At 24.9% G+C, this 23,363-nt stretch overlaps 1 protein-coding gene across 1 annotated transcript; it reads right to left on the bottom strand.

Moving 5' to 3' along the window:
- Nucleotides 1-9,801: 9,801 nt before the first annotated feature.
- LOC113372911 (zinc finger protein 182-like) lies at nt 9,802-11,965 on the bottom strand. The gene is made up of 2 exons (XM_026613247.1): nt 10,786-11,965; nt 9,802-9,890 (listed from the first exon to the last, which is right to left on the bottom strand). Exons 1-2 carry the CDS (start codon nt 11,963-11,965, stop codon nt 9,802-9,804), a joined length of 1,269 nt encoding a protein of 422 aa, XP_026469032.1.
- Between the last annotated feature and the right edge of the window lie 11,398 nt (nt 11,966-23,363).

Here is a 23,363-nt window from a genome sequence, read left to right on the forward strand (position 1 = left end):
TTTATTTTTTCTTCAAACTTTTCATTACAAAACTATCAAGTATTTTATCATTTTACAATCCTGATTAAATCCACAAACTTTTGACAAAACTTACCGAAACACTTTTGTGCATTTTTTTTACAGGAGGGCCTCCCAAAGTCTTCCGATTTTAAAAGTTTTAAATTCATAGCTCAACGAAAAGTGTTAAATTTTGAAAACTTGGGGCTAATGTGTTAATATTTTGGACTGTGGTTTTAGAAATGTTATTTACTAATACAGAACCAAAGTTTAAATAAACAAAGTTTGCAAAAATTAACCATAATAACCGAAAAATGATAAAAATTTTACCAAAGCTCTAGGTTGCACTTGAAAGCTCAGAAATTCCGAAGAACGTGAGATAATTTTTTTTTAGAACAGTTAGGGTCAATACTGTCACTCCGTTGAGCTCTGGGACACCCTATATGCGTGTATATATATATATATATATATATATATATTCCTCCTCTGTACCTTACCTTAGTATTTATTATTATTTATTTTACCTTGGCCGGCCCTGCTCAGTCATTGGCATGTGTATTTTTTTGGACGGATCTGTGTTGGTGCCTCCAATTGTGTTGGTGACTTTACCAATGAGAGATCGTCGAATAGTGAGAGAGCTGGTGTCGATTATACACTTTTGTCGAAAAATTTTTTTTTTGACAACACTAGTAGTTGTAAAAAATTATTTATAACATTTGAGTTGAGAATGAAGTAGAGTTTGTATTTGATTTTTAGGGTATACCGATTTGTCCTAGGGCATTGTGATGTTAGACAATATTTTTGATGGTTAAATTTTGAATAAGTTTGCTGAATATGTCATTTATATTGATCAAATGGTTTGGAAGTTATAGGCAATTTATTGAAGAGATGCACTGGTAGCACTTTTTTATAAATGATTTATAACATTTGAGTTGAGAATGAAGTAGAGTTTGGAATTGGTTTTTTGGGTATACCGAGTTGCTGTAGGGTTTTGTGATGTTAGACAAAATTAATTATAAAGATTGTTTGATTTTGAATAAGTTTGCTGAATATATTATTTATATTAATCGAACGGTTTAGAAGTTATAATAAATTTAGTAAAGTGATGCGCCTGTAGTTTAGTATTTGATTTATACCATTTGTAGAGTATAGTTCTGATATCCCAAAGTGTTTTATGAGTACACCGAGTTGTTGTAGGGCTTTGTGATGTTATACAATATTAAAGATAATTCAATTTTGAATAAGTTTGCTAAATTCATCATTTATATTAATCGAATGGTTTAAAAGTTATGATAAATTTAATAAAGTGTTGCGCCGGCAGTTTACTAATTGTTTTATACCATTTGTAAAGAGTCATTCTGATATTCCAAAGTGTTTTATGAGTATACCGAGTTGCTGTAGAGCATTATAATGTTAGACAATATTGTTTATAATTTAATTCTAAACAAGTTTGCTAAATACATCATTCAAATTAATCAAATGGTTTATGAGATATAAGAAATTTAAAGATGAAATGCACTTGTAGCACTTTTGTTTTATAATGCTTGAGAAAATGAAATTGGTTTTCTATGAAATATATTTTTTATGACTATATTGACCCATTGTAGAGCATTATAATTCTAGATAATATTGCTAATAATTTAATTTTGTATAAATTTACCGAATATTGATATTGAATTGAATTGATATCCAGCAATTAGTTTAAAAGTTATAAATAATTTATTGAATAAATTTACTTGGGTTTTAATAAACATTCATAAGCAAAAAATGAAATATTTTTAGATTCAAATCAAATATAAAATATTATCATATGATAAATGATAAAACAGTCTGTTGATAAAACCTTCATATCTTATCTTAAGAAATTTGCAAGTTTAATTTAACAAACAAAAAATAGTAAATAACTAATGCACCTTGAGTAAAATAATTTAAGAAAAATTGAAAATAGAAAAAACTATAAAAATGTACTATTAAAATTCTCTACATCTAGTAGATGAAAATAATTTTACATATATAGTTAAAATTATATATATTTTTGCAATTAAACGAAATTATTGATAATGGCTTTTCTTTAATTGAACCAATTTTTAAAAATATTTATAAAAAACTAAAAAAATGTCCAAGTCCAATCCAACGAGAATTTCAAATCTAAGATACGTATTAACAAACATCTAAGTATGGATAAATTTTAAAAATAATTATAATTAAATATATTAAAAAATTATTATACCAAATTATTGATAATTTTAATATCTTCACAACTGTATAATCATGTTTTTACTTTTTGAATCATTTTTTAAAAATATTTGCAAAAAAACGAAAAACGTTGAAGGGTTTAAATAAATTTTAAATCCTAGATCAGATAAATTTTAAAAATAATTATAATTAGAAAAAATATTTTTTAAATATGCAAAAATGTAGACAATTTTATTAGCTTTACAACTAAAAATATGTCCAAGTCCAAGCGAACGAGAAATTCAAATTTAATACGCGCAAAGACAAACATCTAAGTTTGGATGAATATTAAAAATAATTTTATTCCAAGGTAATATGATTTAAATATACAGAACTGTAGGCAACTCCAATAGCTATGTAACTTTATAATTACTTTTATGTACCTTGAAACAAAATTTAAAAATATTTACAAAAAACTAAACCAAGGCGCGTTTAAGCGCTCTATCTCAATTCCCAATCAAACCAATCAAATTTTTCACAACCGACTCACAGTTTTATAATCTCAACTAAGTACTTTAATGTGTCCTTTACCATTTTATTTATTTTTAACACATTTACTACCTTATTTTTTCCCTCAAATCTCGCTCTATTATAAACACGTTGCATTCCTTTCCTATGTATTTGTGAAACATGCTCGTTTTTAGGTCTTTTGCTGTTTCAGTCCGCGCGCGGTGTTTGTACAGTTAGTGCGTCTTACAATTTCTCATAAAACACAAATATACACAAATGTAATATGAAAATTTTAAGAAAATATTAATTTTGAATAATTAAAGATTGTTTATAACAAATTTCGAAACGGTACGACTCCTAGTTTGGGAGAAAATTGGACTCGAAGTTGGGATTGTGTTTGGGGGAGTGATTTATAAAATAAAATCAAAGTTTGTGTTGATGGATTTAATTGTTGGTAAAATGTCACTAAATTGTTGTTTGTGATAGTGTGTGTGGAATTTATGTTGTGGATATAATTAATAAAAAATATTAAATTTCAAGTTGTAGTTATTAAAATAATAGATTGTCAAATATCTCCCTTCCGCCTTTTTGTATTATAAACCAAGAGCAAAAAAGCGGAAGGGAGATATTTGACAACCTAATATATAAAAAATGCCAAAAATTCTGAGCCCTCTAAAACAATTTTGTAAATCTTTTATTACAAAATATTTTATTATAGCTTTATTACTAAAATTTCATCTATTATTATAGTTTTAAATATATAAAAAATGCCAAAAATTAACTCTCTAAAGCAATTTTTTTAATCTTTTATTACAAAATATTTTATTATAACTCTATTACTACAATTTTATCTATTATTATAGTTTCATCTATTAACTGTCTAATTAAACTATGTGCAGTGATAAAATAATTATAGTTATGTCTGAAATTTATCTTTCAAAAAGATAAATAAAGATGAAAGATAAGAAAGTCTCCTCGGAGGTTCAGTACGATGATGTAAGTATTAAAATAGAACAATTCAACATTAATATTTATATGAGAATTTGTTTATATTATTTATCATACTTTCATATTTGCACTAACAATTGTTATTACGAAATTTGAATGGAAAATAAAAAATTATATTTATTGCCGAAGTCGTAAAATTTTGTTTTAATCGGAGTTATAAATCGTTCAAAGTAATAATCGTATTACGTTTTGTATTATGGGATAAATGTATGAGAAATTTATTTTTAGGAATAATTTTGGAGGGATATAGATTTATTTTGTAATGCCAGTTGTAGATGATTTTATTAGCTTTTCAGTGATATATTTTTTTTTATTTGTGTAGAATATAGAGATATTTAAAAAAAAAAACAAAAAAATGTCCCCATATAAAAAGCTACTATGTAAATTTGAAGAGTTCGGGTTTCAGATAAATTTTTTAAATAATTTCCGTAAGGTATATTATTAGTTAGTTATACAAATCTATAGATAATTTTAACAGCTCTCAAGAGATATATTTACTTTTATTTATGTAGAATAAAATTTAAATTTTATTTAAGAAAAACTAAAAAAAAATCCGTTTATGAAAAGCTTGCTTAAAGCTTTAAAATTAAAGTCTTCGTATTTGAGATGAATTATATAAATAATTTTTGTCAGGTGTTATTTTAAATAATTATGCCAAATTATAGATACATTTATTACGTTTTAAACGATGTGTTTGTTTTTATTAGTTTGGAATATTTTTTCTGAGATATTTAAGAAAAACTAAGTGTCCGCATATAAAAAGCTGCCATGCAAAATTTAAGTTTTGGTGATTTATATAAATTTTATATATATTTTATGTAAGATATAAAATTAGTTAGTTATATAAATCTATAGATAATTTTAACAGCTTTCGAGGGAAATATTTACTTTTATTTATGTAGAATACTTTTTTAAAGATATTCATCAAAAACTAAAAAAGTTTTTCCTTCTATGAAGTTCCTATATAGAAAGCTTCCTTAAAGCTTTAAAATTAAAGTTTTTGTAATTCAAATAATTTTTGTAAATATTTTTTGTCAGATATTATTATAAATAATAATGCCAGTTTTTAGATAATTTCAACAGCTTTCCAGCAATATATTTGTTTTTATTTATGTAGAATATTTTTTCCACATATTATAAAGCTCTGCCATACAAAATTTAAATGTTTGGGTTTTAGATGAATTTTATATATATATATAGTTTTATTCTAACATGTTTTTAAATGATTATGCAAGTTTTTAGATAATTTTACAAGCTTTTTAATGATATATTTATTGTTATGTCGTATAAAACGTTGTAAATGTGAATTTGTAGACTATGTAATTTAGATGAATTTTACATAAAATTTTAATTCTACATATTTTTAAATAACTATGCCAGTTGGCAGATAATTTTTACACCTGTCCAGTGATATATTTACTTTTGTATGTTTAGAATATTTTCAATATATTTCTCTTAAAACAAAAATATGTCAACATATAAAAGCTTGCCATGCAAAATTGAAGTGTTTGTGTTTTAGTTGATTTTTTAAATAATTAAGCCAGTATATAGATAATTTTAACAGCTTTCTAGTGATATCTTAGTTTTTGTAGGTATAGAATACTTTTTTCCAAGATATTTATGAAAAGCTAAGAAAATGTCGTCACATACCTTGAAGTGTTAAAATTGTCTACCAATTGTTCGAGCTTTAACTAAATTTTAGAAATAATTGCCATCAAATATAATAATAAATAATTACACCAAATTGCAGATAATTTTATCAGATTTTTAACTATATATTTATTTTAGTTTGTGTCGGATAAATTCTCAGATATTTATGACCAACCAGAAAAATATCTGCAAAGTTGAGCTTTTATCTTTTAGCTCAATTTTAATTACAATCCCATTTCGTAAAGCAATTTTAAAACAGACCGAGTGGTTGTAAAGTTTTATAATAGAAGAAAATGTCGTAGATTATTTAATTTTGAATAAATTTGCTGAATATGTCATTAATTTCAGACAAACCGTTTTAAAGTTACAAGAGATTTGACAAATTGCAAGATATGTTATAAATAAAAACCAGTTTGCGATGTTTCAATTAACACATTTGCTGAATAATTATTTATTTTGAAAATTCTGTTGAAATTTTATGAATCAGCTAACAGATGTTAATTGTAAAATTATATATATATATATATATATATATATATATATATTTAAAAAATAATGACTAAGTAATAATAAGAATTATTACAATTTAATTTGGAAAATTTCATAATTACTAATGTAACTGTCTCTATTTTTTTGTAAGTATTATTACAAGTTATTAAATATTTTTAATATTATTTTGTACTAAAATGTTTCTATTATAATTTGTCGAAATTTCGAGGATTTCCCATTTATTTTGTCTATGAAATACAAAAATAAATTGTCTATATCGATCATAGGGGTTATTTGTGCCCGCATTTACTAAATTGCTTGTAACTTTTTGTCAATTTTCGTGATTTTATTCAATAACACCACAATTTAAAGACAAAATTGTATAAAATTTTATCGGAAAATATTGTGCATTTATTTATAAAATTATAAAAAATACAAAGCTTCAAAAATTACGTAAACGCTTTTAGTCAAAACTCAACCTTCAACTCTCATTGTTGATATTTTGCAAACTAATTTTTTAAAAAAAGTACAAATGACAAAAATTGATTTGGCAATAGTTAAAATAAAAATGTTTCTAACAAACTATATAAAAAAATCTCAAAAATTTACAATAATTTTACAATCGCAAAACCATGCATCAAAATTGATTTAATCACACCGGTGCATCCATGTGCAAAATTCTTTATAACTTCTAAAAAAATTGCACGATTTTATTCAAAATTATTTTATTTTAACCACAAAACCTTACAAAATATTTTATCCAAAGACACTATGTATATAAAATCAAATTTGTAAAATATATACACAATCAAACTAAAACAAATAATTCACCATATAATAAATTCAATTATTTCCTGATGACTAAATTGCTTGTAACTTTTTGACAAATTTTCTGATTTTATTTAATAATATTGCGGTATTATTTATTATATATTGAAAGACAAAATTGTATAAAATTGTATCGAAAAATATCGTACGTTTATTTATAAAATTATAAAAAATACAAAGCTTCAAAAATGATGCAAATGTTTTAAGTCAAAAACACTCTCCTCTCAACTCTCATTGTTGATATTTTGCAAACTAATTTTTTTTAAAAAAGTACAAATAACAAAAATTGATTTTTAAATAGTTAAATTAAAAATGTTTCTAACAAACTATATCAAAATTCTCAAAAATTTACAATAATTTCACAATCGCAAAAACATGCATCAAAATTGATTTAATCACACCGGTGCATCCATGAGCAAAATTTCTTATAACTTCTAAACCAATTGCACGATTTTATTCAAAAGTATTTTATTTTAACCACAAAACCTTACAAAATATTTTATCCAAAGACACTATATATAAAAAATCAAATTTGTAAAATATATACACAATCAAACTCAAACAAATAATTCACCATATAATAAATTCAATTATTTCCTGATGACCAAATTGCTTGTACTTTTTGACAAATTTTCTGATTTTATTTAATAATATTGCTGTATTATTTATTATATATTGTAAGACAAAATTGTATAAAATTTTATCGAAAAATATTGTAAATTTATTTATAATATTATAAAAAATACAGAGCTTCAAAAATGATGCAAACGCTTTTAGTCAAAAACACTCTCCTCTCAAATCTCATTGTTGATATTTTGCAAACTAATTTTTTTAAAAAAATATAAATGACAAAAATTGATTTATAAATAGTTAAATCAAAAATGTCTCAAACAAACTATATTAAAATTCTCAAAAAATTGCAATAATTTTGAAATTGCAAAAACCAAGCATCAAAATCTATTTTAATCTAACCGGTGCACCCATGTGCAAAATTCCTTATAACTTCTAAACAAATTACACGATTTTATACAAAAGTATTTTATTTTAACCACAAAACCTTACAAAATATTTTATCCAAAGACACTATATACTTAAAATCAAATTTGTAAAATATATACACAATCAAACTCAAACAAATATTTCATCATATAATAAATGGAATTAAAACCTGATGATGACATGAAAGAAACATTCGAAAAGTGTCTAAAAATATATTTTTTAGAATGCGGAAGTTGCATAGTGTGTGAAAGTCTTTGTCTTTATATATAAAGACAGTTTGTTCTATTTTTTAATTTGAATTAATTAAATAATTAATTAGTCTTATGAGAAGAATAATAATAGATACATACATGTATATATATATATATATATATATATATATATATATTACGTCACTTTGCACAAGTGTTTTGGATCACGTTACACTATGGAATGTTATTTTATAATTGTTACAAAAGCATTGGTATACAAGAATTTAAATTTAAGGTGCAAAATAGTATAAAATTGCCTATATAAGTGACATTTTTATCTGTTTTTTCCCTTGTGGCCCTAGTATTTACCATCAATGTTTTACCAATGATTTAATATTTAGTTAGAATAACACACTTTTTATAATTTCTATCAATGTTTTCTTGACATTGCTGAACTTTAACAATTAACACGAACAAATTATCTTATATGCCGTTGCGTAATATCGTGTGTATATTCTATACATGGAAATGACATAAGAATTTATTTATATTAATATTTATTGCTCAATAACATGTGTTTCTATTGAGAAAAACAGAAGAATGGACTTTTAAGTTTTAGTTTGTAATATGATATTGTATTATTTTGCGTGTTTAGTATTTTTAAATAATTTTAAAAGACAGTAACGCACGGAACTTTAAGTAGTACAATATAGAGTATGCGTGGGAATTTTTTTCATATTTTTGCAAATATTTTTGAAATTTTGTTAAAAATATATAAATTTATATTATATCGTTGGAAAGCTAATAAAATTTTACACAAATTAGTGAAATTATTTTTCTTTATTTTTCTGTAAAATTATATTTAATTAGTGGGGTGCATGGCATCGTACCTTAAGGCAAAATGCTGGAACTTCCCGTACCAAAAATTATTTTTTTTTTAAAAGATTAACATTTCTGAAAAAAATTTACTCTGAAAAAATTAGATTTTTGAGAAACTATCAATTTTTGACAAAAATTTACTTTTTTTTTAAAAAAAAAAGACTTTTTGAAGAAAAATTTTATAAAATAAGTAAAATTTCTGAATAATAAAAATAATACTAGAAAAACAATAAAGTCGAATAAAAACAATAAGTGAAAGATAATAAATATAACAAAATAACAATATTAGAAATAATAAGATAATAATAATAATAATTCTGATTTTTGTTGAATTTCTTCATTTACAGTCAACATGTTGCTGTGATGAAAATATTGTTTTTTATGTAAAATTGAGCTTTTCGAATTTTATAAAAAACTCTTCCTGGCGGTTGGAAGGAATTCCTTCAAAATTGTAAGACATTTGTAAGCCTCGAAAAATATAAACAAAGCGAATCATTTTTCTGGTAAACTCGTTTTAATACTAACAATTGTATAATATTTCTTTTCTTTTCAGAAGATCTCGTAATTTTGTGTGCCATTATTGAAATTTTTACAGGTGCGCGTTCCAAAGTTACGTTTTGTGTTGTCTGTTATAAGTTACAACTCGAAATAAATTATTCGACAAAATGTCCTCTTCGATTCGATCGATTCCAAATTTAGGATCTTAATTTAAATAACCTAAAGTGAGTGTTTTTAGAGTACAGGATTTGAAATAAATACGTTTTCCAAAAAACCGTGTGATATAAGCCAGAAACAGTATTTTCACATGAACATTTAAAAAAAGTCGATACTTTGAGTTTCTAATAACACTTGCGGCCTGTTTAATAATATTTGTGTCTATAAATAAAACTACTTACCACAATTAAATGATATTCATCTAAAACACCCTATTAAATTTAATTGAACATAATCAGCAGTCAAAACCATTTGACGTTTGACGTATGAGCCGCCATCGATTGTTTCATTTTGAATTGCGCTCCTACCAAAAATTTTATATTAAAAATGTAAATCTTCTATGAGGTTTTGAAATAATATCTCACCTTTCCCACAACCTTTGGACTAAAACGAGTTCTTCAAGACTAAGACTGGCCAAAACCGTACAGTCTTTTTGGAGTTTTAGCATACCTAACATAATAATAATTAAGCAACAAGTTGTTATTTATTTAAATTATATAAATCAATTTGAATTGTTCATAAGCACATGTACATCTTTTTATATTAATAAAATATAACATAATATATATTCACAGATTCTTTATTCGAGGCATTTTCAACAAACTTATCTGGCAGCACACATACAAAATTGTAGGAATGATTTACTAAATTTTTTTAAATCCATACTTTTTGGTGAAATATAATATTCCTTGTGAATATCTAATATCACTACTGCTGACCAAGATTGGTATTTGTATTCGAACCTGAAACCAGTGATTAGTAATGCTCATTAATAATACTTAATACATAAAAATTAAAATAATAAATTATCATTACATACTTCATTCATCAGGATGCTCTCGTTTATGAATCAGCATGTGTTTTTTCAGATGACTTGATTGTGTAAATTTCATATTGCATACATTGCATTCATGGGTACGCTCCCCACTGTGAATAAGCATGTGTCTTTTCAGATTACTTAAATGTGTAAATTTCTTATTGCATATGTTGCATTCATGGGTACGCTCCCCACTGTGAATAAGCATGTGTCTTTTCAGATTACTAGATTCTGTAAATTTCTTATTGCATATATTGCATTCGTGGGGACGCTCCCCACTGTGAATGCGCATGTGACTTTTCAGAGTACTTAAATGTGTAAATTTCTTATTGCATATGTTGCATTCGTGGGGACGCTCCCCACTGTGAATGCGCATGTGACTTTTCAGAGTACTTAAATGTGTAAATTTCTTATTGCATATGTTGCATTCGTGGGGACGCTCCCCACTGTGAATGAGCATGTGACTTTTCAGAGTACTTAAATATGTAAATTTCTTATTGCATATGTTGCATTCATGAGGATGCTCACCACTGTGTATCTGCATGTGACTTTTCAAATAACTTGATGTTGTGAATGCCTTATTGCATATATTGCATTCATGAGGACGCTCCCCACTGTGTATCTGCATGTGACTTTTCAAATAACTTGATGTTGTGAATGCCTTATTGCATACATTGCATTCGTGGGGACGCTCCCCACTGTGAATAAGCATGTGTCTTTTCAGAGTACTTAAATGTGTAATTTTCTTATTGCATATGTTGCATTCATGAGGATGCTCACCACTGTGAACAAGCATGTGTTTTTTCAGATTACTAGATTCTGTAAATTTCTTATTGCATATGTTGCATTCATGAGGATGCTCACCACTGTGAACAAGCATGTGTTTTTTCAGATTACTAGATTCTGTAAATTTCTTATTGCATATATTGCATTCGTGGGGACGCTCCCCACTGTGAATGCGCATGTGACTTTTCAGAGTACTTAAATGTGTAAATTTCTTATTGCATATGTTGCATTCGTGGGGACGCTCCCCACTGTGAATAAGCATGTGTCTTTTCAGATCACTTAATCGATCAAAAGCCTTGTGACAGATTTCGCATTTGAAAGATCTTTCTTTGCTATTACTAGGCATATGTTCGATCATATGCTTTTTTAAATGATCTGATTCTGCAAATGATTTATTGCAAATGTCACATTCATGAGTTGGTGCCTCGACTAACTCCTGTTTGACTTCTTCTTCAATTTTCACCTCGGAATTCATGAATCTTTCTAAACACGTATCATCGTCTTCAGTAAACGATTCAGATTTAACAGTAACATCAGGATCATCGAATTCATCCTCCATTTCGAGTTTAATGTCTTCTGGTGGTTCAATTTTCACCTCGGAATTTATGAATCTTTCTAAACAGGTATCATCGTCTTCAGCAAACGATTCAGATTTAACACTAACATCAGCATCATCGAATTCATCCTCCATTTCGAGTTGAAAGTCTTCTGGTGAATATTCTGGTGGTTCAATTTTCACCTCGGAATTCATGAATCTTTCTAAACACGTATCATCGTCTTCAGTAAACGATTCAGATTTAACACTAACATCAGCATCATAGAATTCATCCTCCATTTCGAGTTTAATGTCTTCCGGTGAATATTTTGGTGGTTCAATTTTAATTGTCTGATCATTTATAGACATAATTGTTTCTTCCGACATTTTTAAAAATTTTCATAAAAAATTGACGAAAATAGTTGTGCGCTAAATAATGGTTTAGACTTATTAATAATTTTTTTTAATGTTATAAATAATTTCAACTTTTACATTTATTATTTGACATTTGAAGCATAGAGTTTTCATTTACAGCAGTAGAGAGAGTGGAAACATATTCGCTATGTGTGTAGGCATGCAATGGAACTCAAATTGTCTGAAGCGCTCGTAGTGGTCATTTTGAGCACTACGTAAGGCTATTATAACCAAAATAGGAAACAAATACGCGTGAAATATTATTTTATTTCAAATGTAAATAAATTAAATAACAAGTGGGGTGTATGGCATCGTTCGAGAAATACTGAATGTTCTGAAATAGATTATTATTAATATTGTAACATTGTCTAATATTGATAAGAATTATATAAACGGAATTGCAAAGTTGAAATTATTTGTTTAAAGTATATTAGAACTTTAGTCAGAATTAAAAATAAAATCTGAATTATTTTCGATATACAAAAAAAAAATATTTGAAAAAAAAAAATTGAAAAAAATATTTTTTTTCCAAAATCAATTATTTTGTTAAAACAAGCAGAAAGTTCTTTGAATCATTTAAATCGGACGCTTAGTTCTCTCAAATACTGCCATTTTTTGCACATTTAGCTTCGTATCTTCGAAATGGCAGGGCCTACCTTTGCCAAAAACTAATAAACAATTTTCCCAACCATTACTAATTGAATGTTTTTTAGATCATTCAAATCGGATGCTCCGTTCTCTCAAAAAGTCGATTTCTATTTTCTGCACTCTTTGCTCCGTATCTCCGAAACGGCTGGACCTGCCTTTGCCAAAAACTAATCAGCTCTTTTCCCTATCAATAGGAATCGAATGTTTTTTGAACCATTCAAATCGGTTGATCCGTGCGCCCGAAAACGTGACTGGAAATTTGTATCCATGCATACATACATACACACACACACACACACACATCAATTTTTTCTGAGGTATGCCATAACGTTCAGAAACCTTCAAAACGTCGAGAAATGTAAAAATTTTCAATTCCGATTTTCGGCCCATTACAATAACTTACCCTACGGGAAGTTAAAAAATTATTTATACAACTTGTATGTTTTTGGTATGACCAACTGCAAAGTTGAGACATACTTTTGCATTTTTTTCAAATAATTTTAAAAATTTTGAATTTTGAAGACTAAAATTTCCTGTAACACAGTATAATTTAAACATTCCTAATATTTACCAAATAATTTTACAAAAATATTTTTTTACACTTATTATATGTTAAAGCTTTGATTTACTATGCCTAGAACATTTTTTCATATTCTTGCAAATATCTTTAAAATTCCTAAGAAGACCTGCAAAGTATTTTATACCACTAAAAAATTCTACACAACCTGGTGTACTTAGCTTTTTTTACGTGCATGTAAAATTATTCTTAAAAATGCACGTTTTTGAAAATTTTGTGAAGCCTTTGTATGGCCATGTAGATTTTCTTGTATTGGGATCGTTTCGTTTTAGTGAAGACATCTGCTATCTGTTATCTTTTATATTTGATTTATATATATATATATATATATATATATATATATATATATGTATAAATATGTATACAATGTATGTAAATATTTAAAAAATGCCATGCTCTACTTTAGAATAGTTTAAAGGAATTCTCAAAACAAATAGTATAAATGTATATATATATATATATATATATATATATATAATTAGTGATAAATAGACAATTGGACTATATAAATTATTTGTATTTAGTTTATATTAAATTTATACAGATTTTTATTAATAATTATATAAACAAACTAGCTGACCCGGCAAGCGTTATTTTGCTAAGTAGGGTATATGCTAATCAATTTCTAGAGAATAATATTAATACTTTAAGTGCATAAGGATGTGTTGTTTGAATGCTGGCGGGGCAACTTGGAACAAATTTTATAAAATTCCTACCTTTAGCTTGAAATAATTCTTCAAAACTACACTCACTTTGCAATTGAAATAAGCCGCATTTGTGTTTATATTCACAACAAAAATATTTAATACAATAATATTAATAATTATAACAATAAGACAAAAATATATAGGTCCACAAACATATTATCATTATTATTAAATATTAAATTAAATTTAACTGCGACAATTTAATCACATCCGACATTTTGATTCTAATATCAATTCGGTTTAACGCATTCTTCACAGTTGTGCTTGCAGGGGTACCAACATTCTGCATATTTTTGCAAGCAAACGTTAATCAATTTTTTTATATATTCATATTATATTAATATAATATAACTAATTAATATAAGAACATATGTGTAAACAATCTAAATATAACTAATTAATAATATTAATATTTTTAAAGTGATCGCTAATATTTAAAACTTATACTTGTGAAGTTGGTGCTAATGTCCGCCATATTTTATTTGATTTGACGTTTCGTTTACAATAATTTTAAATGTGATGATTGTGTGAATATGTTAATTTACGTTTAATTAATAAATAAACCGTAACAATATGTTTATAATATTTAGTTTTATGTGTTATCAAAAAGTAAACGTTCAGAGTAATTGTAAAGGTCAATTATTTGATACGAGGTAAGATGTTAATTGTTAGTTAATTCAAAACTATTTATGTTTTTAAGTATCGATGAGTGACGTTTTTCTAAAAACTATTTACAGAAACTAATCTTAATGACTCAACAATTTAACGCCTAGTCCATTACTTATATATAAGTACATGATACGTACATATATACTTATATATATGTATATATATCAGGAAGTTCTTGCAATTTGCACTAAGGCAATATGCCACTCACACCTAGTTAAATACATAATAGCTTGCATAATTATTTTAAGAAAAAATGTTGATAACTATCTTATACGTTTTTATGAATAAGTACTCTTATACAAAGTCTGTGAAACGATCTGGTTATAATTATATAAAATTAATTTTATGTGCACTTAATTTTGACCTTAATTTTAAGTCGCATTAAACTCAGAAATGGCGAAATTTAAATTGATTAAAAATTGATTTTAATAAACAAACTTATAACGTCTGAGGAAAAAAGATTATGAAAATTGAAACCCATTTTTTAACTACACACACACATATATATAAATATATATATGTGTGTATATACTAGCTGACCCGGCAAACGTTGTTTTGCTAAATAAGGTATATTCTAAACAATTTCTAGAGAATCAAAAATATTAATACTTTAAGTGTATAAGGATGTGTTGTTTGAATGCTATGTACAATAAAAACAATAAACCCCATTAGTTTGTCTATATTTTGTCAATACAATCAAACTGTTTTATGAGGAAGTTTTATACATTTTCAATAGAAAACATGATATGATCCAATCCAAGTCATTTTTGGTCTTTCGACTTATTCATTACGTTTCAAGTTGTTCAGATTCTTTTTGGATTCTCGATTTTGTGTATAATTGTAAATAATACTACTGAGCTTATACAAAATTTTCAAATTTCAGCGAGAGAGATAGAAAATGAATTAAGTATTTCTTCTTTAACCTGCTTTTTGAAAAGTTTCAAGTAACATTCGATGAATTATAGTAAATTTAATAAAAAGTATATATGTAGAGCAGGGCGAGGCTCAAAGGTCCAATTTAAATTTGAGCAAATATTAATAATATTATGAGAATCAAACTAATTATATCACAACAAATAACACATTTAAAACGAACAATTATCTGACTACGTTCAGTAAAACTGCTAGCTACTTTATCATTGTAGAAATGTGCTTTTTTGATGTCTTTCAAGAATTTATGTGGACCTTTTTACCCTATAGAAGGGGTAACTTGGAACGGCCAGGTGGCAACAGGTTTAATGTCTTATTTTAATTTTAAAGGTATTTCACAAAATAAGTACACTTTAAACTAATTCTAAAAAAAAAACTACCAACGGAAGAAAATACTTTTATTATGGATTTTCAAAGATTACCGTTTCAGAGATTTTTGCAAAAATATAAAAAAATGTCCCTTGCATACATTATTAATGGCAAATTAATTTTATATGTTCTTATAATTATATATATATATATATATATATATATATATATATATATTTTAATTTCAAATTTATTCTTAATTTAAATATATTAGTATAATAATTGAATGCATTATTATTTTGATTAGTATATATATATATATATATATATATATATATATATAAAATTCAATAAAGTATAAAAATATTAACAATAAATTAGTTAAGTGACACAGGTCAATTTCATTGCTTTCAATTAATTTGTACACCCACATGGTTCAACTATAAAGTTCATATATATACATATATATATATATATATATATATATATATATATACAAGTATATTTGTCCAGGAATTTAGAACAAACTAATAAATGTTAAACGATGGCGCCATTTTTTGTTAAATAATTAGCAGAAATTCCAAAGACACTAATTAAATTTCCAATCAGTCACATATGTACATTTATATATACATGTATATACATATATATATATATATTTATATATATATATATATATATATATATATATATATATATATAAATGTATATATTAAGTGTTCTTAGTTGCTCATTAGTCAGGCGAGAATTTTATCTGCTCTCACAAGTATAAAGTTTCATTATTTATTTATTATTTAAATTTGGAGATTAAATAATGATAATTTAGTTATCATATCATATTTTAATATATATGTACATATATATATATATATAAACATATACATATATAAACTCCATATGTGCGATTACAAACAATTTGAATGATATGTTGCATAATAGTACTTAAGTCACTCCTGTTGTTTTATTAAATGAAAATATTTATTTTTGTACAAATTATATATATTTTTTTAATTTAACAAAATTGCAACTTTTCTAATACTCATTAAATTTGTTAAAAAACTTGTTTTAGTTTAATTTTTTTTAAAAATATCTTTTTAAATGTAAATTTAGTTAGAATTCAAATCGTTTCATTCCAAACTTAAATTGAATGCTAAAGAATATGAAAGGTCGAATTGAAAGTCGTTTTATTCCAAAATTTTATACAGGAGTGTATATATCTGTTGATATGAAATTTTATTGACAAATTTAACAACTTTACTTTTGCATATTTTCATTTAAATTTATTTATAATATAGATCAATGTTAAACGTATTATTTAATACTCATACCAAAAGACACACAAATGTATTACATTTAAATTCATGAAATTAATAAACTTTGTCTGAGGTAATTTTTAAAAAATATTTATAAAAAACTGAAGAAATGTCTGGAACTTAAAATCCTAAAGCGTTGTATCTTAATATATAAACAAAAATTTATTCGTTTTCCTTGAAAAAATAAACAAATTTTAGATAAAATAAGTGCTAAAATTCTTTTTCAAATATTAGGCAAGTATTTTTATTTTACATTAGGTGCACTTCAGTTTTTAAAAAATAATTCGTATTAATTATCAATTAATTAGTGATGTTTTTGAATACCTAAACAATTTTGCAATAAAATGGTGTCTAATAATATATATTCCTGTTCTATCTGACAAATATTTTTTTCTAAAAATATTTTGTATGAAACATTGATAATATATTAATGCCATTAGATAACCAATAAAATTTGCAATATTTTTATATATAAAAATATATATCTTTCTGAATAAAATATTTGAGATTTATGACTTCAAAATTTTGCTTCAAGATTTTAGGGTTGTACATGATGAAGCACACAGCACGTTTTTGCAAATTTACAGTTTCTATAAATATTTTGTATGAAACGTTAATATTTTATTAATATCATTAGTTAGCCAATAAAATTTGCAATATTTTCATATATAAAAATATATAACTTTTTGAACATAATATTTGAAATTTATGACTTCAATATTTTGCTTCAAGATTTTAGGGTAGTATATGATGAAGCACACAGCACGTTTTTGCAAATTTACAGTTTCTATAAATATTTTGTATGAAACGTTAATATTTTATTAACGTCATTAGTTAGCCAATAAAATTTGCAATATTTACATATATAAAAATATATAACTTTTTGAACATAATATTTGAAATTTATGACTTCAAAATTTTGCTTCAAGATTTTAGGGTAGTATATGATGAAGCACACAGCACGTTTTTGCAAATTCACAGTTTCTATAAATATTTTGTATGAAACGTTAATATTTTATTAATGTCATTAGTTAGCCAATAAAATTTGCAATATTTACATATATAAAAATATATAACTTTTTGAACATAATATTTGAAATTTATGACTTCAAAATTTTGCTTCAAGATTTTAGGGTAGTATATGATGAAGCACACAGCACGTTTTTGCAAATTCACAGTTTCTATAAATATTTTGTATGAAACGTTAATATTTTATTAATGTCATTAGTTAGCCAATAAAATTTGCAATATTTACATATATAAAAATATATAACTTTTTGAACATAATATTTGAAATTTATGACTTCAAAATTTTGCTTCAAGATTTTAGGGTAGTATATGATGAAGCACACAGCACGTTTTTGCAAATTTACAGTTTCTATAAATATTTTGTATGAAACGTTAATATTTTATTAATGTCATTAGTTAGCCAATAAAATTTGCAATATTTACATATATAAAAATATATAACTTTTTGAACATAATGTTTGAAATTTATGACTTCAAAATTTTAGTGTCTTGTTATGCTAGAGCTCAAGCACATAGCACTTTTTTTAAAATAATTTTTATAATTTTATAATAAAAATTTAAACATTTATATATAAATATATATGTAAATAAATAGTTGTTTATTCATATAATTATTATTTTTCAGGAACTAGATCGATTTGTGGACACATCCTGGAGGATTCACAGACAATGGGCTTTGAGAGGAGAATTGGGCGACGCTTTTCCTTCAGTTCAAGGAGGAGGTAAATTAATAAAAAAATACCAAAAAATCAAAGTAATTCTATTGTTACTTTAATATATTTTTTTTCTTCAGAAATCGCCTTTCATCAACCAAATGGTATTCTGGTTCCAGCCACTGTCGACCAAACTGACACCAATGGGTCGGGGTCACCAATTGGTGTCACCAAAGAAGTCGAAGATGTAATTTATAGTAGAGTTTCCAATGAAAATGGTGAAGGAGATTCTAATAATAATCATAATGAAAAGGTAAGTGGAATAAAAAATTTATATATAACAAAAATAATTTTTATAGATATTTTATTGATACCTGAAGCTTTTGTCTTGGATATAAAGATACGATTTTACTAATAAAACTATATATATAAGTCATTTTCGAATAAAATTTGCAAATGTCGTAGAGACTCTTAGTAGTATAAAATTTATTGAAAAATTAAAAAACTAAATTCTGATATTAATAACAAAATATTAATAAAAAAATATTAATAACAAAATTGTGAATAAGTTCTCTGAGTGTAAAATTGTTGCCCAATTTTATCATTTTTAAAAATATTTTTTTTACCATGATGTTCTTCGATAAGAACACTAATAATTATATATATATATATATATATATATATATCGGCTTTAATACCTTATCCCTTTTTCAATTACCAAAACACATGCTCGGGCAATGTGTTTTTTAAAAGTTATTTTAATCACGGATGATTCAAAATTCCCATCGTGTATAGTTTAGATTTTAATTCCCCGAATAGTTTAGAACAGTGCTTGCCAAGGTTGAGGGCCAATTTAGAAATAAACCCTTGAACTATTTAACTAGATAAAAAAATTTATTTGTACCCCAGTTTGTCATTTTATTAATTTGAGTTTCAGTTATAAGAAAATTTTATTTTATATGTCTATTTATTAAATTTATTAACTTCCCGTAGGGTAAGTTATTGTAATGGGCCGAAAATCGGAATTGAAAATTTTTACATTTCTCGACGTTTTGAAGGTTTCTGAACACTTTGGCATACCTCAGAAAAAATGGATGTGTGTGAGTGTGTGTGTGTGTGTATGTATGTGTGGATACAAATTTCCAGTCACGTTTTAGGGCGCACGGATCAACCGATTTGAATGGTTCAAAAAACATTCGATTCCTATTGATAAGGAAAAGAGCTGATTAGTTTTTGGCAAAGGCAGGTCCAGCCGTTTCGGAGATACGGAGCAAAGAGTGCAGAAAATAGAAATCGAATTTTTGAGAGAACGGAGTATCCGATTTGAATGATCTAAAAAACATTCAATTAGTAATGATTGGGAGAAGTGTTTATTAGTTTTTGGCAAAGGCAGGGCCAGCCATTTTGGAGATACGGAGCTAAATGTGCAAAAAATGACAGTTTTTGAGAGAACTAAGCGTCCTATTTAAATAATTCAAAAAACTTTCTGCTTGTCTTAACAAAATAATTGATTTTGGAAAAACAATTTCGTTCATTTTTTTTTTTTTTTTTTTTTTTTTTTTTTTTTTTTTTAGTTTTGCGTATATCGAAAATATTTCAGATTTTATTTTTAATTCTGACTATAGTTCTAATATACTTTACAAATAATTTCAACTCTGCAATTCAGTTTATATAATTCTTATAAATATTAGACAATGTTACAATATTTATAATAATCTATTTGAAAACATTCAGTATTCCTCGAACATTTCGTTACGGTACGGGAAGTTCCAGCAATTTGCCTTAAGGCACGATGCCATAATTGCCTCAAGACAGAATTCCACTTACAGCTAGTTTATTTTGGTATTAAGTGTGTTTATAAATTATCATAAAGATTCATACGAAATACTTCTGGAAATTTATTTTCTTTTCTCGTAGAATTTTTGAAGCCAAAATATTTATGTATTTTATTAAAGAATATATACAATATTATATACAAATTTATGTAAAATTTTATTAACTTTAAAATGATCATAACACTACACTACACTAAAACTTAGAAGCACTCTTTTGAAGTCAAAAATCTCAAATATCATGTTCCAAAAGTTATAGTTGTTTATAGACGAATTTATTGTAAATTTCATTAACTAAATAATGACATAATGAATCATTAACGTTTCATACAAAATATTTGTAGAAAAAATTTTGGCAAAAGAGTGCACTTACGAGTACACTCTTGTTGTACAAGTTTTGTTTAAAAAAGCTCATATTATTAAACACCATTTTAAGCTTTCTTTTAACTATTCAATAATATTACTAGTTTATTTTTGAAAAATCTACAAATCCACTTGTATATTCAAATATTTCTGTATTTTTCAAAAAATAATTTTGGGTCTTTTCAATTTTATCCTAAACTTGTTTATATTTCCTAAGTAAACAAATAAATTTTTGTTTATGTAATTGGGCTGAATTTTCTTGGGTATCACTGATTTAGATGATATGATGAGCTAATAAAAATTGAAAGCAGTCTTCAATTAGACTGTTTCTGGAATCGGTTTGTTTGTATAAATAATTTAGAAAAGGATTTCGTAAATATTTACTGGATTTCCTGAAAAAGGCGTTGGAACGTGGTCGAACTAAAAGTAAACTTGAAACAGGCGGATATTTTTGTAATATAAACATGTAATATATATATATATATATATATATATATATTATGATCCTATAATTAAAAGTGATACATACAATTAGCATATCATTTTGCAAGAGAAATTGATTCCATTAATTTTTAATTAATCATGTCTATATATACACATGTGTATATATATATATGTATATTTATATTTATATGTATATAAGTATGTATATATTTAAATATATAATTCAAGCGTATAGGTCAAATGATTTCGACCTTGTTGAGATATTTTTTTTTTTAAATTTGCATTTACGCAACTAGAATTTCTAATTTGCTATATTGCCAACTAACCAAATAACCTGGGACATGGTTGTACAAATTATAAAAATAATTTTATATATATATATATATATATTTAACATAATTTTACATAAACCTTAAATTTTCAAAAAACTTTGTTTGACCCACCATGAGTCTTGAAACATTTAGTATAAACCATATTTTCTAGATTAGATTTTTAGTTTATTGATAATTCAGATTATATACAAACACACATGGATAAAATGTTATTTTTTCTTAATTACATAAGAACAGAATTAATTAAAAAATATAAAAATCTGAAAATATAGAATATAAAATCAAAATTAAATTATTATATTTAACTTGAGCTTGAGTTTCATCACAACTTTGATGCATACATTTGAAGTCATAAATCTTAAATAATTTGTTCAGAAAGTTATATATTTTGATATGTGCAGTTATTGTAAACTTTATAGGCTAACTAATGTCATTAATATATTATTTATGTTTTATACAAAATATTTTTAGAAATAATTATTTTTCAACAATGTGCTATGGAGCTTGAGTTTCATCATAACGTCGATACATACTTTTGAAGTAATAAATCTCAAATATAATGTTCAGAAAGTTATATATTTTTATATACGAATTTAATGTAAATTTTAATAGCTAACTAAACCCATTATTAAATTAATAATGTTTCTCGCAAAATATTTCTAGAAATTATTATTTTTTGCGCTTAAGCTCTATCATAACACTACACTAAAACTTTGAAGCTCTACTTTGAAGTGAAAAATCTCAAATATTTTGTTCCAAAAGTTATATATTTTTATATAAGAATTTATTGTAAATTTTATTAACTTTATAATTCCATCAACTAATTGATAATGTTGCATACAAAATATTTCTAAAAATATAAGGTTGTCAAATATCTCTCTTCCGCCTTTTTGTATTATAAACGAAGAGCAAAAAAGCGGAAGGGAGATATTTGACAACCTAATAATTAGTTAGTTGAATCATAAATTTATTTTGAACTCAATCTGATTATATACAAACAAAAATAGTTAAAATGTTTTTTTTCTTGATTACATAATAACACAATTAGTTAAAAAATATAAAAATCTGAGAATATAAAATATAAAATCATAATTAAATTTCTATATTTAATTAAGAATACAAATTTATACCAAAAAGAAAGATTTAATTTAAAACAAAAACAACACTCAATATTGAATATAAGTTTAACATTGTTGGTTTAATATTGTTTATTATTATTATTATTTTTATTATAAAAAAATTAGGTATTGTCAATTATTTGTTTATATTCATTCAATTTTAATTTCATCTAAAAATATAGTTTTAATCATAAGAAGAAAATTAAATTAATTTATTGAACAGTAAAAAATGAATTCAATTAATTCATTGTTATATAAAAAGTCAAATATTTTTTAAAATTTATTTATAGTATTGTTGTATAACTTTTCAAGTATTTCACTAATTTATTTGATAATTATGTATATATATATATATATAATAAATTTAATTAATTTAACATTTATGTTGGAGGATAAAAATTCCATTTCTTTTTCTTAGTAACACCGCAAATTTTAATTTAAAATCTT

This window comes from Ctenocephalides felis, unplaced genomic scaffold (genome assembly GCF_003426905.1).
Source record: "Ctenocephalides felis isolate EL2017-DRISC unplaced genomic scaffold, ASM342690v1 CF-g0.4_SCAFFOLD_01604, whole genome shotgun sequence".
NCBI lineage: Eukaryota > Metazoa > Arthropoda > Insecta > Siphonaptera > Pulicidae > Ctenocephalides > Ctenocephalides felis.

Bases quoted from the DNA above. Each gene is read 5' to 3' on its own strand.
- LOC113372911 (XM_026613247.1), bottom strand. From the start codon at position 11,965: ATGTCGGAAGAAACAATTATGTCTATAAATGATCAGACAATTAAAATT. The intron at 9,891-10,785 runs GTGAGCATCCTC...TTATTATGTTAG, and splicing joins TCACATGCAGATACACAGTG to GTATGCTAAAACTCCAAAAA.